The 17,820-nt window shown below is 31.9% G+C and overlaps 2 protein-coding genes across 22 annotated transcripts in view; both read right to left on the bottom strand.

The window, feature by feature from the left end:
• Positions 1-4,008: 4,008 nt before the first annotated feature.
• Positions 4,009-4,525, bottom strand: LOC108594956 (the record flags this gene model as incomplete). The annotated part of the gene is made up of 1 exon (XM_017980089.1): positions 4,009-4,525. A coding segment is annotated over one exon (453 nt), but the record flags the coding sequence as incomplete, so codon positions are not given.
• LOC108596139 (MAP/microtubule affinity-regulating kinase 3) overlaps positions 4,432-17,820 on the bottom strand; it is a 35,479-nt gene continuing 22,090 nt past the window's right edge. For 2 of the 21 annotated variants that reach the window (XM_017981620.1, XM_017981607.2), the window contains exons 5-16: positions 17,582-17,775; positions 15,647-15,759; positions 15,399-15,582; positions 15,202-15,319; positions 15,007-15,134; positions 14,782-14,944; positions 14,086-14,199; positions 10,169-10,239; positions 8,382-8,505; positions 4,922-5,071; positions 4,728-4,846; positions 4,432-4,660 (exon numbers count right to left, since the gene is read on the bottom strand). In XM_017981620.1, coding sequence (XP_017837109.1) covers positions 4,602-4,660; positions 4,728-4,846; positions 4,922-5,071; positions 8,382-8,505; positions 10,169-10,239; positions 14,086-14,199; positions 14,782-14,944; positions 15,007-15,134; positions 15,202-15,319; positions 15,399-15,582; positions 15,647-15,759; positions 17,582-17,775 — 1,537 coding nt within the window. In that variant the 3' untranslated portion in view covers positions 4,432-4,601. Of the gene's footprint in view, positions 4,661-4,727; positions 4,847-4,921; positions 5,072-6,255; positions 6,625-8,381; positions 8,506-10,168; positions 10,258-14,085; positions 14,200-14,781; positions 14,945-15,006; positions 15,135-15,201; positions 15,320-15,398; positions 15,583-15,646; positions 15,760-17,004; positions 17,041-17,204; positions 17,324-17,581; positions 17,776-17,820 lie in introns of those variants that run through there. The other 19 variants (XM_017981621.1, XM_017981609.2, XM_017981624.1 and 16 more) reach the window with 17 other exon arrangements.

Here is a 17,820-nt window from a genome sequence, read left to right as displayed (position 1 = left end):
AGTACGTCATTTCCATATAATCTGGTTGTCTGCTCCACTAAAGAACCGCAGCTGGAGGATGTCTTTTTTGCACACGCACGCAGACGTCTGCGGTAAATCATAAAATCCGCTAGATAATTCTACTGAGTATCTAATATTGAGCATGCTTGTTAACTGTTGAGCTTAAACGCACCAAAGCTCACAACAGCTGGCATTGAGAACAGCTAGCAGACGCGTACGTTGAGCTGCCTTTCGCTGCTGGCTTTAAGATGACGTATCTAGACTTATACTTTATCTTATATGTTCTTCACACTTCCGCGAATATACTCGACGAGTAGCCGGATGGACTACACCATAACAAGTTATTAATTATGACGCTCACCAAACCTGTATTGTGTTCTAATACTACTGATTACTACTTACACGATCAGCTCGTGTAGAATGATTAGTTTAGGTTATGTATGTATTACTTAATGGCGAGGCCATTATGTCTAACTCTAGTCCACTGAGACATTAGCCTTTGTTATGCAATCGTGCGAGTTTGAGAGGATATATAGAGTACTAGCTGCGGTGCGTCTTATGTGCCACGAGTTCTGAGAATGTTGTGTCAAGTAATGTCCTCTTTATGGGATTAAATTAGTGACTTTTGCATTGCGATCTCTAGAAAGCTGCCACACGATCTCATACTAATCATGCGTGACATCTCCGCTTCTGGGGAGAAGATACTGAAAGCTCGTAGACCTGTTCTATTCCTAGCGTGTGATTCGTCTTGGTGCCAATGACTTTACAGTGTTTTGGTTCGGCCGAGTCGCTTAAACATCCCTTCCTGCAACTCATTAAGTTGATTTTATTCCTTTGCTACATTAAACATTTAATTCTATCTACTCCTCACGCTGTTGTTATAGTATTGTATTCTAACACATTAAATGTTGTTTTATCAATACAACTAGCAGGCGATAACTCAATACTATAAAGAATTATGAGCATGTTACGTTTTCCACATTAAATTCCAAGAAAGACGAGTATTAGGATAGGCTGGAACATTCTCCACTCTGCGTTACTTACGTGACATTCGGAGCAGTAATCAGCAAGTATTGACAAGCCACAGTGATCGAGCGTATACCGACTGACAACAGCTACAGATCATTAGTGTATGATCATCTGATGCTACAGACAAGCTGAATCGTATCATGCAGGCGGCTGAAGATCAGACGAGGTGCGTCTACGTGTGAACTCAATTAATGTGTCACGAGAAATGAGTGTTTTGCCATCAGAAATTCAAGCATCATAGAGTCCACACACACTATAAGGGATCAGGGGTTTAACACAGCTTTCGCGTGATCGTACAACCCAACTTGCTTCTTACATTAACCTGTGGACACGGGAGCATCGCGCAACACAGCATACGTACACGTACAACACATATCAGCACACAAAAGATCGACCGGACGCGCTGTCACAGCCTTTCGACGGATTGGTTTGCTGCATTGGCACGCAGAGAGCGACTCAGCCAACGCGACGGTGCCCGGCCACTGCGTCAGTGTTCTAGCGAGACAAGGTTTCGTTGGAGACCCGCGTCAGCACGTGCAGCCCCTGCTACAATATACCACCAGTTGATAATGTTCTATTCAATCTTCTAGTTTTTTATCCCACGTATCCGTTCTGAATTTTCACAATCGCAAAACATACTGGAGCAGCCAATATGTCAATGAGTGCATCTCTTATTTCTCAGATTCTTTACTAAGACTCTTATCTATCTGAAGATCGACACTTGGAGATAAGAAGGACCCAAGTTTGCGCTATATATTTCAGAGGTTTCTGGGAGGAGGGGGAGGAAATAAAAAAAAAGTAAATAAAAGCGTAGTGCCTGGATATAGGACGCACACATCCAAATTTGGCTTCGTCACTGCTCTTATAGTTGCTGAGGAACAAGCACTCATACAGACGGACGGACGGACAGACGGACATGGCTATATCAACTCAGCTCGTCGAGCTGATCAAGAATGATTTATCATTTATGCGTCTGCCAAGCCTCTCCCTGTTACATACATTTGCACAATTTCAATATACCCTTTTCCATTTTTTACAAAAATGTCAAAGTGTATAAAAAACGTCAAACTCTTGTGTTCTAAAGGTGATCAGTGCAGACGGCTTGGTGGCATGGTGGAATAATACAAGGTACCGGACAGCTGGAGTACCCAAACACTCAAATCGAAGAGCGCAGTCCGCTACCTTGTATTATTCTACCATGGCTTACAGTGATCTCTCGACAACAGACTCTCTAACACAGCTGCAACGATCGATTACAGTGGGCCGCTGGATTAAATTTGTGCACTTATTTATGTGCTTACTATGGGTGAAGTTGCCTGATTTTTGCCAGCGACTCACCACATACAGTCATTATCATTTGTATCCGCAGTGAAACATTTCCGTAATTTTCTAAAAAATGGAATTCTTGAAAGTACATATATTTTTTACATTAATTGTTTCGATTATGGCTGTTATTTTTATGTTTATGTTCCAATAACTTTAATAAATAGTAAATGGTTTCCCATTAAGGTAGGTAGACTTTTTAAGGTAAGAGGAATAGGTTGGAATTGCAAAAGACTTTCTAAAGTATTTTACTAGTTTGCTACATTTGCTTACAAGGTCAGGAACCTGATTTTTGGCTATCTTGGAAGGCAGCTATCCTACTGAAGCATCGGTCCGTCACTATTACAGACTTTTCTTCCTCTATGCAGTAACCAAAGTTATTTAATATAGAATTCACTATCTCAAGTATACTGGGACCTTTGAAATGAAAATAAATTAGATTATCACATTTAAGAATTCATTGTTCTTAGCTTTTAGTCTGATATGATCAATAAACAAGAACAAAACTCAAGTAAATAACTTATATACTTACAGCAGTCATTTCAAAACTGTTTTTAAAAAAATTTGTTTTTGTAGGATTTGCATATTTTATTTTGTTTGATTATAAATAACACATTTAATATCTGTATTTTTCAATTATGTTTTTTTATAACAGATTTCTTGCCGTTTATATAACTGTATATAGAGTTTTTTCAGAGAATATATAAATATGCTTTAAGTCTCTACAGCTTACGGGCACTTTCTAGTCGTATCAAATCAGTTTTAGTACCATATATCGTTAACTTTGGCAACTCTCTTCGTATATATTTGAAGCTGCTATCTTTGACTGGTGAATAAACTTAAAAACAAAACGAAATTTCTCGCGACACTAACTAATAAAAAAATTTAAAACATCATAAGGTTTTTAGAAAAGACCGAAGGCAATCTACCTATTATATTTGTACACTGCGTACAATGAGTATGTTTACTCTCAAATGTTTCTTGGTTTGGTTACCGTCAAAAGTGCAATTTCAAAAGTGAGCAAACTCAAAAGACGATTGATTCTATTTTTAAAATACTTGACAATAAAAATCTGATAAAAGCACCAACCTACACATACAAGCTCCAAAAGAAGAATTTAAATTCATATACAAATGGTTTTACACTCTTATAACATATTTTTAATTCGTCGTCACTATTGCCACTGGGTTCAAAAATGCAGTTTTACAGTTATTTTCTTTTTATTAAATTTAAAACGGTGTATGCCCTTCAACTATGCGGTCTAGCATTAATGATATCTAGCATGAACGATATCAGTTTAAATGTTGACTGCGTGATTGTTCTTGATTTTGCTTTTATTATTATAATATATATTTAATACGCGTTAGATCAATGAATAAATGTTAACCTTTTAATAATAACTTGAGATTCTAAGCTAGTTATTTATGGTGTCACTGTGTGTATATTGTTTGTATATGTGTTTGTTTTATGTTTGTGTTTGTCTATGTGTATGTATTTTAGTTTATGCTTGGAGCCAAATGATAACAGCTATTTATGAGTCCCCGTTAAGCCCCATTGCTATTATAATTTATGTATATGTATACTTTTTATGTATTCATAGGGTTGTGGTGCGGAACATTGATACATTTTGTTTGGTGTTTGGTGTGTCCTTATTCCTAGTATTGATACATATCGTCTTATCATTATGCCAGTCATCCTGTCCTTTCTAAACCGATGGCTTCTAATTTGTGCGGTCTATTTCCCCTGCATGCCTGGAGGTTGATGTCAATTTGCGCACTATCAAGCTACCTGTATTCTTGATGTTTCTTTTCAAGCGACTTCCACCGCCACTGTCACTTCTCGACTTCAGCTTACAAACACCAGCCGATTTGCTTTCAATGCATACTTCGCTAACGCCAGAGCCAGCAACTGTATACTTTCCTGATACTGATTTAACAGAGACACTGGGTCTCTCTTCATCCTCTTCTAATATTAGATCAATGGGATTGAGCTCTACACCATCCTCAAGAAGATGAGGAGGATGTGACTTCAAGGTCTCATTGGAGGTAAAGGACAAGTACGTTTGAAAAATTGATGGTAACGCGCTTTTGTTGTCTATCACTTTTCGTAACTTTTTTTCTAGGTCGCAACGATCTCTGATGACTCTGTCGGGATAACTTGCAGCTGCCTCTGGTCATATGCGGGTTGGCAGTAAAGGTGGTTGTGTCATTGGCGGTGGCTGAAATGGCCTCGTTCATTGTTTTGTTGAGTCACAGGCGTAGATCAAAAGCAATGCGAGACGCAATGTTCTTGAATCCAATGCTAGTGCCTGCAATAAAATAAGAATTTTAAATTATGCTTCTTTAAAGAAATTTTACAAAATTTTATTTACTTACCAGAAATACGTTTGAAGCGTACGCCATTTAAAGAGAGTCGGGGTAGCTTACAAACCTCAATTTCCCACTGTACTAATGAATCTGTATTGGGATCTCCATGTACACACCACAACACAAATCTAAAATAAGATGAAAATGTATAAAATTTTTATAATTGCATGTATATAAAATAAATAGTGACTCAAAATAATTACCGTTCGCGCTGCTCATAGTCACAATTATTTTGATCAAGCACTTCACGTATCTTTTGCATTATCTGATCGGGCATTAACGGGGATGTTGTCTTCATGGACCAGGTGAAACGTAAAACTCGCGGCTTAGCTGCTTCTTCCGTAGTGTTCGTACTAAAAAAAAATTGTATTTCATTTAGATTTAACAATATTTGTAATAGTTTTTTTCAATTCCAAACTAATTTTTTTTTCGTTTATTTAAAAATTAAAATAAAATATGTGTATATACACATATTAATCAGTTATAATAAGCTGATACCAGAGATGATCCTTGTTTTTTTTTTTTTTTTGCAATACTTTTATCGGCTATTCCAATCCAATCCAATTCAATCCTTTCGAGAATCCAATTTACTAATCTTACAATACATTTTACTCGTTGAGATCATGATATAATCATGATCATGTACCTTTACAGTTGTAACCCCTAGTAGCCTAGTAGCATGTAAACATTTTTATTTAGTGAAATTCATGTTCGCTTCGAACAATCTTAATTTAATTTCTGATAATTCTCACATGATTTTCATACAAAATTGGTGGTGAAATAATTGAATGATAAATTTATTTAATTATGTTATTTCTTTAACTTAATATACATAACTAATCAGACCACTGAATGTGTCCGCTAACACGCTTTATAAATAATTATTTGTACAAATAAAATGGTCACTTGCAAAATTGTTAATTCATATATATATATATATTGTATATTGTATATATAAATGTTTTTAAATGTATTATTTATATTATTTTTTAGATTGTATGTGATTATCGGCAACAGTTAAAATACAAATACAAACACGTTTTCATACATACATGGTACAGAGTTTCATTAATTGTAATTCATAGATTTAAACTCAATTCAACTGTATTTATTTTGGTGATTTCTTTATTATTTTTATTTATTTATATACTTTCTTGATGTGAAGAAATTATTAATTATTATTATTATAATTAATATTAATAATATTTTAGGTAGCATTGCACTTAGACAAAAATGAAGTAGGGTGATAGCAGTGGATAGCAGTAATAGTTTATAGATTGCGAAATTAAAAAATTTTCTTATATAATATGGTTTCTTTCTTGTTTAAATTTAATGAACTTCCAAATGAAAACAACGCATATTTTATTGTTCTTGTTTGGTTTTTCTATGATTTTCCTTCTTTCCGCTTATTGATTTCTTTCTCATTTTTATAGTTGTAATCATAAGTGCATGTATTTTTTATTTGTATAAATGTGTATGTATAATTAGTTAATAATAATCGTATGCATTTAAAACATAAGCGCGCATTTTTGTTTATTAACTTTACTTCTTATTTTGTATTTTTTTGTGTTTTTGCATTAGATTTAGTTATTTCGGTTTTATTTTTAACGTAACGGAACTCAACGTTATCGATGTTCTTTATGGAGGGGGATACGAATCGGAAGTAGGAAGCGAACCGAAACGAACTGAAACGATCCGATTTGATCTGTTAATGTATATCTGTGATTTCAGTGATATTTTTGATCTGATCTGTGTCTGGGGATCTGATCTGTTCTGTATCTCTGTTTATATCTGTATATCTCTCCGTCATGCGCGTGAGTTTACATAACGGGGAATCGTTTTGTTTCAGTTTTAGAACTATTAACAAGAAGTAGTTAATGCTTGTTTTGTTAATTACTGGTTTGGCCTAAAATTAAAGAAAAAATTTAAACAAATTATTCACGGCTGGAAAAAATATTAATAATGGGTGAAAAACATACGAGAAATGAAGTGAAAAAGACAGATAAGAATTAAAAAGAAAACAACGGAAAAATGGAAGGAAATAAAACATAGTATTCTCTTTCAACTATAATCGAAATTGCAAAAGAAAAGTAAACGCAAGATTTTTTTTTACTTATTTGTTGCTTTTTTAATAAATTTATCATTTTAAGTTGACTGCAAATGAAAAATAATCGATAAGAACATTGATGGATTCCTAATTGCATGGGGTGATCCATGTATATATACAAAAATAGATGGTTATACATATGTAATTGTTAAACTAAAGCGTGGCCACAATAAAAGCGAAAAAACTCAAGAGTGACGGAGAGCGCGTGAGATTGATAGAAATATAGATAACCTTTAAAGGAACAGACAGATCTTGTTTATATGGTTATATGCTGCACGCATACTTGTAACAAGTATGATTTCATAATTTTATACACGTTGTCACAGTATATGTATGCATGTATGTATGCGTAGTTTTGTATTTGTTTTGTATCCGAATCTTTGAATTGAGCTGATCAGAGCTTCTTTTTATTTATATTTTAGTTATTTTACCCCTATTAAAAGGGGGTTTTTAGTCATTAGATATGTATGTAACTAAATAATGTCTAATAATACTGATTTATGTATCAGTTAATAACCAATTCAATTGTTTCCGCACAATATACATGTAAAAGTATTCTGTGTGCTCAATGGTATTTACATACTTTCCTTATGTTTGTTATGTACTTTTGTCATTATTATATATTCGTTATTTATTATTGGTGTTTTTTTTTTCGTTTTTGTTTTGAAGACTGTTAGTTAAAGTGAAATAAATAAAAACATAACATAAACAAACAAATTCCATCAACAAAACATAAATGTATAATTATTAGTGGAAACTAAAAAACAAATATTAAAAATTTAATGATTTAATAATAAAGAAATACATTCATAGCATGCAAAATCACTACTCCCCAAAATCTTCATACTTTAACTCAAGTTGTTGAGCGCATTTTAAAGTTCCAATAAATTACAATTAATTATAAAGCTATAATTTGTGCATGTTTGTACTCTCACTTTGAAAAACAGTTCAGAACTAGTAAAAACTTTTTGGAAAACCAGGGTTAATTGATATATCAATAAGATTCTGGATTATAGAAAATGCTAAAAAAAATTTCTAATGTTAAAACTTTAAACTTGTAAATTTGTTTCTTACAAACTTGTTTTGGTTCACAAGAAAATAGAACAAATGTATTTTTAATCTTAAATGTGGAAGTAGTGGTGGAGAGGATCGAAGACTTATGCGTATCTATTGGTAGTTTATGAATTCTTTGATTTGAAGGGCTCTTCTGGCGCACCTTACAATCATTCATCAAAACGGATATATAGTACAAAACATAAACACATACATATTCTATATTGTGTATGTGTAGATATGCAACTATTTAATGCAAAATAAGAGCTTTGTGGAACACAAAATATAGAAACAAAGGAAAACTAGCAAAAAAAAAAAAAAATAAATTAAATGAAAAATTAAAAAATGCATTTTTGTTATTGATTTAATTTATATAAAATAAACGAAGAATATATATAATGGATTTTAAACTGCATTTGCTTTTCTTGTACTATTCGTTAACAGAAGAAATGAAAACAGAAACGAGTATCTCTATTTTATTATACAATAAATTAAACACTTACCGTTTGCTAAAACGTGAGGAAAGTTTTGAAAAAAAGCTCATGCGACCCGGATGCGGTGAATCTCCAGAAGCTCCACTTGCTCCCGAGTATTCTAACGCTGTATTGTTCCGTGCTCTGGTTTGACCTATAATAATATCTAGTTTTAGCACACAATCCAATACACCTTAAACATACAATCTATGTACTAGCTCATTAGTTTACATAGAAATACTGTATAAATGCTAAATATCGTGTACTTTTAAGCTATAAGTATGGTTTATATTTTTTCAAGTAATGTACAGTACATGACATACATAATAGCACCACTTTTACATTTTATTTTTTTACTATCAAAAATCCAGCACCTCAAGCTATAATTCAGTAAGTGTAATTAAATAAAAAAAATATAATAATTAAATAATTGTCAAAACATATATTTTTGTCATATTCTTGGGTTAAGTATTACTTGGTTTTAACTACTTTAACCGTTATACGTAAACGATCAGTAAAGTTATTTAATGAGAATTGTCCAGTTGGTCAACATGTTCAAATTAAGCAGTAACACCTGTAGAGGAGTTGACCAAAAGTATGTATGTATGTCATGTGCAAGTATTTGAAAACCTACCAAAACTCAAATTTAATTTGATAGAGTATCTTTCGAAGTCTTATACTGCTCAAAAATAAGTTAGAGACCCGCAGCAGCAGACGATTATTGCCTGAATAAACAGTGCTTTGTAAACAATTCACTTTAATTTATGCAATGTATGCAGAATGCTAGGTAAACAAGAAAAAAGGTGCATCAAAAAACAAACAAAACGGCCAACGCGTCACAGTTTGTTTTCGCTTAAGCGTCAGAACTCCTGACTTTCTATGGCGCAAAAAGCACAGCCCGCAGTCTATATTTAAAATTAAATAATTCGTAAGTTATTTATCCGATCGTTGAGAAATTTTCAGCATCGCTCGAAAACATAACAAAGCGTATTTGTGATTTATTTCAAAGTTTTTAATATTTTTTAATTACTTAATATTTGCATAAGCACCTTCCAAGGCCGCTGTTTATACACTGACATATTTATAAAAAATTAATGTGTATAAAAAAGTTCGCACCGCTTAACTTTTATTCGGTAATCTTTTTATCACTCAATTTTTTGTTTTTTTTTTTGATTTTAATATTTTGCTAATAACGTTAAAAACGTCCACCCTCATATTTTTGTTTTGAATTTAAATATAGTCCTAAATATAATTTGAATATAGTGGTGCTATTATTCGTTTAGCAGCTGTACTGGTACTATACTCTACTGTACATTAAAAATACTCTAATCTTATAAATATTTAGATATATATATTAATATTATATACATTGTATTATATAATTGTGAATTTGGCATATGTTTTATAACATTATTATACACATTTCTTTTCAATTATTAGTTGTATAGAGTAAAACACAACATAACTATACATTTATTTAAAACGTGCATAATTCAAACATTTAAGATAGGTAAAATGCAGCAAATGAGAAGCGAACTTAGACGAGAAATAATTTGTAACTATTTAAATTTTTTGGGTTGCTTTGAATGTGTGTGCACATGTAGGAACAATGTTTATACAAACAAATTATCATTTCAATAATGTTGTTTAAATGATAAAAAAAAAAAAGTGTTCTTAACGAAATTAGCTTTTATTATTTGACTATTAAATGTTTAATGTTATCGTTATCTTTTTTGTTTCTGTGGTTTTAGTAGAGTTGTGAGTAAAATTAAGGTATTTTATTTAAAACTAATAAAAATAAATGAAAAAAAACTCACCAGAGTGAAAGGTTGAACGTGACGGAACATTCCTTGGAAAGTGTCTGCTTGATTTAACAGCCGATGCCATTCTAAGTCGATCGAACAGACTATATATACACACATGTACACAAGTACAATGCATATGCACAAGTATGCGTATGGAATGGATTTCAAATCATTGAGTTTCAGTTTCGTAGTTGAAGAATGTTTGTGTACACATTCAAATCCAATGAATTGCATTATTTTGAAAAAACGAATGAATGTTTTTTTTTGTTTATAGTATATATCATTATAAATTTGTATCAATTGAAAATATGTGTGAGTGTGTGATGTAAGTGTGTGAGTGATGAACATCGTTATTGGATTATCAGTTTATATTTCAAATTTGGTTTGATTTCAATTTTAATTTTAATTTCGTTTTAATTCAAAACAAAAGTTTTGTTGATGTGGATTGAATGGAGTTGGTAAATTATCAGACGTGTAATTTATGTAATGGCGACAAATTTACAGGGCAGATACATGTGTGTGAACGGGCGGGTACAAGACAGCGCGAATCAAGCAGTTTGATTTATTATCCGTTTTATGTTGAGAACAGCACCAATCAACGACAACCAATAAATTATCGGAAGCATATGTAGATGCATAGAACACAAAAACAAAATGAAAAGAAAAAAGAATGGGAAAAATCATATAAGTCTTTCAATCAAAAAAAAAAAAAAACAAGCGCTTAAAATAAACAATAATTAATGCAGTAAAAGAAAATGTTAAAAAAAACCAATTCGCACATCTGTAAAAAAAATAACGGCAACCTTTTTATAATACAGCAGAGTTGAGCGTACAGCTTTTCGTGGGACAGTTGCTTAGAGCACATTAAAATAAACATATGTATACGTATGTTTTCTAAATATAAAAATGAGCTTTTTTATATTAGAGCATGCCAAGTGAGTTCAGTGATTCCCAAAATAAATTGCGCTAACAGTTACATCGGAGTACCGAAGAGAACGCAAATTGTATACCTACCTATGAGTATACTTTTAGATTATCTTTGCTTATCTATAAGTCTAAAAAGCCGATTGATTCCATATACTTATTATTTGATAACAATAACTTGCCATTATTTAAGATTAAGCATATGTATTTTCATATACATATATAAAGTGAATATACGGAATAAGTATTAACATTAAGTAAAATATCAGGACAATGAGGTTGAAAGAGCGAAAGAGAGAGAGAGAGAGAGAGAGAGAGAGATGAGTGTGATTACAAGTGCCACAACATCAAAGAATGCTTATGACTTTTGATTACGGTAGTTGTGAAACACAACGAACGAAGATATTACGTTTTCACACTATATTTGTTAAAATGATGAGTTACATATTTAGCTTGCGACATGCAATAATAAACCATTATAGGGGAATGGAATTCAATTCTTATATATAATCTCTTTAAGCTACACATGTCATACTTCCCGCTGTTTGAATGTGAAGGTAAGCAAACGTAAAAAATCAAAACAATAAAAATAATTATGTAAACTGATAAGTCTTTAAGCACATACAAATATTTTTATCGCGCATGCCAGCCAATGATTACAATTACGAGTACAAGAATGAGTATAAGTATAACAATTTAAAAAATAAGTATGTATACTAAATCACACTTAATTTTAATAATTTGCAAGGTGGAGCGTAGCTGTCATGCATTCACAAGTACAACCATACTAAAATTCAGTAAAAGAAAAAAAAACAATTTTCATTGTATTGTTGACTTGTGTATACAGTGCCACGCCCCGTAATTATATAATTATAAACACAATCAAATATCGCTTAATATAAGTTATTACAGTTTCACTCACCAAAGTTTGTTCGATTCGGTTTCGAATCCAAATTGAATTTGAGCAGAAATTCGAATAAGGTTCAGTTATAATTTCGAATCATATTTGAGTTTTCATTTTCATTTGATTTTTATTCGGTTTGGTTGGATTTACGGGGCATTTGATAAACCAAATTTAATAGTAGAGCAATAATAACCGGGATAAGACGGAGGAATTTTGTTGCAGTTATAACGCAGGTGGTTGTGGTGGTGTGGTAGTGGTGGTTGTAGTGGTCGTTTGTGAATTTAATATTTGATTTATAATTTTTATATTTTGTGTTATTTGTAGATTGCGGATATATCACGCCACACAAAGAGAATGAATTCATGTAGTGTGTAGTTGTTATCGAGAAATTAGACATTTTTTTGTTTAGGTAAACGTTAATGTTCAAATGTGTACAATACATGAAAAGATAAGAAATTTACATTATTCATTTGATCAAACATTATGTTAGAGCGATTTCAAACTAAAATTATAATGTATTACAATCTACAATCTAAAATACAGAAATAGGTAAAAGTACCATTCGTTTAATTAATATTTATAATATTCTTCCTACATAACAATTAATACCAATTCACGAAATCATACTGTCTAAGTAGTCCCTAATGGGATATTCCTAAACAACAAGGCGAACTGGTTCTTATGCATTCATGACAATAATTTACTCAAAACAATATTTTAATGAACTTACCAAGCATGGGGTATCAAATTAAATTAATATATTTTTTGGGTCTATCGAATTTGTAGACTTCAGTTATGCAAGCGATCATATACCTATATCAGTATATAAAATATTGACCAACTAGCTGCAGTTCTATTTCTTCTGACTTTAGAACACAATTGTATTAAAGTTAATTAAATCTAGTCTACAGAAATTACATTTAATTTATTTTTGATTAAAAAATCAACGGACTATATTTAAGTTATTTTTGTCATTCAATTAGAAATATGGAACGCATTTAATTTAAAAAAAATGTTGGCCATGCTTTATCCTTACACGTGAAGTTGTGTATGGTCAACATTAAGAAAATATAAAATTAAAAACAAAGATTCAAATAAGAATAGCTCTTAAATATCAATTACGGTTAATATGCGGAATAAAGTACGAAAAAAATTTAAAATGTTCTTAATAAGTTCCAAGAATTGACAGCAAAATAAAAGAAATAATAATAATATACAAAGTAATTTCGGATGTTCAGAATGAGAACAAAATGGATAGAGCACCAGAGTCATGAAAAGTCCATTACAGCAATCCGAAGTTAGAGCCTAAATAAATTCTGAAATTTTGAGACGCACAGCAGAAAAGCATCATGCGCATGCAGAGAAAAGTCAATGTGAGAGATATTCAAACATATGTACATAGTACACATACGGGAGTGATGAAATGTTTTAAGAGAACTGTTTCTTAAGTCACAGCCAATATAAATTAGGATGGATGCGCTTTTTGAAATTTTTTTAGCAAGCTGTTTATGGATTTGGTTTATGAGTCGTATTCACAGTCATGAAACTATAAAAGAAATTTATACAGCAAAGGAAGAGCATCGATTTTAATATTACAAATAAAAAAAGCTTGCTAAATGATTAAAAAGGGATGTAGCAGAGGGAAGGAGGCGTGGCAAACACAATTTAGTATATATATTCTTGATCAGCAAGACAAAATGATTCGATATAGACATGTCCATCTGTCTGTGTGAGCAACGAGAACTCAGACTATAAGCAATCACTTGAAAAAGCTATTTTTCTTACATCGTCGTTAAATCAAAACTATACCTATTCCAATTGCTAGTCTTATATTATTATATTTTCGTGTTTAGTTCTCAAAAGTCTATAGAAAAAATTCAGAAAGAACTTTGGGGTTTTTGTCATTTTTAAGCGCTATGTCTAAATACTTTATGAAAGTTTGAAAAATAAATATAATTTTTTTCGATGTTCAAATAACATAATTAGAGGCCGATTCAAACAGAACCACAATCAGTAAAATAAAAATAAATCAAATTGATTGAAAAACAAAAAAATGTTTAACTTTTTCGTATGTTCATTTCAAACTTATCGATGTGTATACCTCGATCCAAGAAGGTCATTTGATACTGATACGCAGTCGTCTGTAGAGGGTCTAGGACTTGAGACAGACGCGCTTTTAGTGTGACCCTTTCCAGCGGTAGCTGCAGATCCACTGCTGGGTTACGCATATGTAGACAATTATAAATAGTTTTGTTGTTTTTTTTTAATTCGTTATTTCATTTGAATACTGAGTACTTCGTAACCAAAGATATACGTTTATAGACAGAAATAGAGACACCCAGCAGGGATTTCAAATAAATAATTTAAAAAGTATACAACAATTTTTTTTTTGTTTTTGCAACAGATCAAATAAAATAAAAAAAAAAAAACCAAAAAAAAACAAGCAAATATAACTTTCATGAGAACAGTCAATATATACTATACTATGCTGCTGACTGTTAATATGTTGACTAAACAAATATGTTACTTCGTGTGTGTGTTAACTAAGATATTAAATAATAACTTGTAACTTTTGAGAACTTATCCCTAGCTGACAAACTAATTTATGTCTACAAAATCTCTGATTACAATATAATAAATTGACAAAGCACCGCAACAGTAATAGAATCTTTGATCCTTAAGCTGTAACAATGCAATACGATGCAAAATGAATACAACAAAATAAATTAATAAATCAAAAGTAAGCAAGGGCTAGTAAATAAATAAATAATGGCAATAATTGTTATATGGTACGTACTTTGTCTCTGCAGGAATAACATTGGTTTTCTCCGTCGATGAAGTCTTTTCATACAGTGTGGTAGAACGGCGTGGTATAATGCCGCTGGTTCCACTCACTGTCCGATTTCCATTAGTGGGATCGTATTTAGCGGTTGTGCGCGGTTTCGCTGGACTATTCAGAGCTGCAAAGCGTTTAAAAAATGAATTACTGACATTATAGCCGTAGATTAAGCGAATGTTTTACATGTATCTGTTGTGGTGAGCATCTTTTGGGTGGCCGATGCCGGTCTCTGATTCTGTGCTGCAAGTCGTGCCGTATTTTCCTTAATTGTGGCCGCGTCGATGGTATTTTGGCGCTTGAAGTTACTGCCACTAAGGAGTTTACAAATTTACAATTATTGAAGCTTTCTTTAGTTTAGGCTTTTTGCGCATTTCTTACACTGATGAACGGTCGGCAGCTGTGACAACAGCATTATAATTATTGCTTGGATTACCGGCACCAATACCGGTCGCCGCTGCCGCAGCGGTAGGATTGGCTACATTTGTGGGTCCTGTACCTATTTTGTTGTTATTAACAAATAAAAAAATCAATACAACCGATTTTGCAATGTCAGCGCGCCCCACAACGGGACTTACGTAACGTTTCCGCACCAGACGAGGCTCGACGACTAGGCTTAGTACTCGACGCCGATATACTTCTATGCACGCCACGGTGAGTGGGGCTCTGTACGGCCGTACTGCCAGGATTTGCTCCAGCTTCGTTGCCAGATATGTTACGCAATGAAAGCGAGGAGCCCGAGCGTGATCCATCGCTCTCAGGCTAAAAATAAAAAAGCATGCTTAGTTAGTTTAATGCTTATAATGGTATGAATAATATAACTTACGTCAGAGCTCTTCCGGCCGAGTAACAAATATGTGGCAAAGACATCATCGTATCGCACCTGTGTTAGCGACACCTCAATCTCTTGTCGATTATATCCCATGGCGACTAGTGCCTCTGTATAATTTCGAAATAAAATTTCGATTAATGTGCAAGGTGTTCGATTTAGCAATTAATTAACAACATACATATGTACTATACACACGCGTATGTATAGCAGCATACAATAAATTTATTCAAATTCATTACAATAATTTTATTGGCTTCCTTGTTATTGGAGCTACAAGAATTGTGTGCTTAAAAGCCTTTATATCGTATCATAGTTAAAAATGTTGTTAAGCTTACAGCAATAACATGCAAAAACAAAAATAATTTCCTTGTAAAAAAAATCAAACGATTTGAGAAATATTTATTTGGCATTGACTCAGGACGCAAACCGGAGACACACCTATCACGTGCGTGCATGTTTAAATGTTTAAATATATATGTACTACGTATAATACACACATATAAAGATTTTTTTTTGTATACAATAGTGTCCAAAAGTAATTGAACAAAAGTAAAGTTAAATGTACTTACCATTTGGACTTACTTTACTATATTGACATATTGGTATCAATGGTACCATTAGAAAGGGATTTTGAAGACATTTCCAGTTCAAATGGTGAGTACATTTAACTTTACTTTTGTCCAATTACTTTTTAACACCTTTGTATACCTTATCCAAATAAGTATTTTTGCATGGTCTTTTGCTTGATGGTCTTTTTCTTTTATTAAATCAATAATATCCCGTTTCTGTAAATTACTGATCTTTTGCTTTTGTTATTCATCAAAAATATTAGATTTCTCACATAATTAGTTTCGGAGTAAATAAGTTAATATTCTAATTTTAACAAAATTTAATAAAGAATTAAAAAATATAATACAATGTTTAATATTTTCTTATAAAGTACAAACATTTTGCACCAAATTCCAATGTGTATTTGGATACTTACGAAATTATATTATATTATATCACAGATTGATTTCATATATAATTTCATAAGTATCCCACATAGACATTTGAAATTTGAGCAAAAAGTTTGATACATACTTTTTATAAATATAGATATTAAGCATTGTGCATTTTTCTTTAAATTATATCCTTTTTTAAACTAATTGGAATTTTCATGTTGTTTTTTACTATAAGAACAAAGTGTATTATTTTATTTTTAAACAAGGTAAATAAAATGATTTAGTTTTTGAAAAAATATTTAAGATTTTTTAAAAATATATTCATTTTACAATCGTCAACGTATATGTATGTATATAGTAAAATCAAATAAATTTAATTTCAGCTTGATATGCAATTTTTTTACGATGTCGTTCACAGTGATACTAAAGCTCTTTCCCGTCGGTCTGTATTTGTTTAGTCGTATTTTTTTTTTGTTCAATTTTGCAAATGAGGAAAAGAAAAGACACAAGGCGAAAAAAGAAAACAAAGAGTAATATATTAATGAAAAGTTCTTCTGCCGCCAATCCCAAAATAGCGTTTATCCCATTGGAAATGGAGATTGCATTACATTTTGGTGAGGTGGCACCTTCCATTCGCCGATCAGAAATATTATCATTAGCATCAAGTTGAAAGCACTGCGCCGAATTGAGGCTGCATTTTTGATTTGAGCTCCGGTTTGTACCCTCGCTGCTTATGACATGGAAAATTACAGGCTTTTAGAAATATAAATTTAAAAGTACATTCAATTGAGACTAAAAATAAATCTCTTATAAAAGCATTGGTGTAATTGGAAATGAAAATTGCACTACACGATTAATACGTAAAAATAAAATTTTTATAACAATCGCAAATATAACTATATATAAAGAGTATATAAAAAGTCAGGCAAAAACTCGGAACACACAATTCGTTAATAATATTAGTAATGAATTTTGTATACAGTACCCGTCTTACCTATCCGCTTGGGATCAGCTAAATCTTGTTTTGGTTCAATATATGGCTTAAGCTCGTCTTCCTCAAACCCCATATTCATCCATTTATCGCTCATAATTGTTTCAAGACTAGCGCGCTTAGCGGGATTTAGTACTAGAAACTTGCGCAGCAAATTTTCACAATCAGTTGACATATAGAATGGAATTCTGTATATATATATATATACATATATAATATCTATAATTATATTA

The sequence above is a fragment of the Drosophila busckii genome, chromosome 2R (genome assembly GCF_011750605.1).
Source record: "Drosophila busckii strain San Diego stock center, stock number 13000-0081.31 chromosome 2R, ASM1175060v1, whole genome shotgun sequence".
Taxonomy (NCBI): domain Eukaryota; kingdom Metazoa; phylum Arthropoda; class Insecta; order Diptera; family Drosophilidae; genus Drosophila; species Drosophila busckii.
This window is presented reverse-complemented; position numbering and strand designations above follow the sequence as displayed.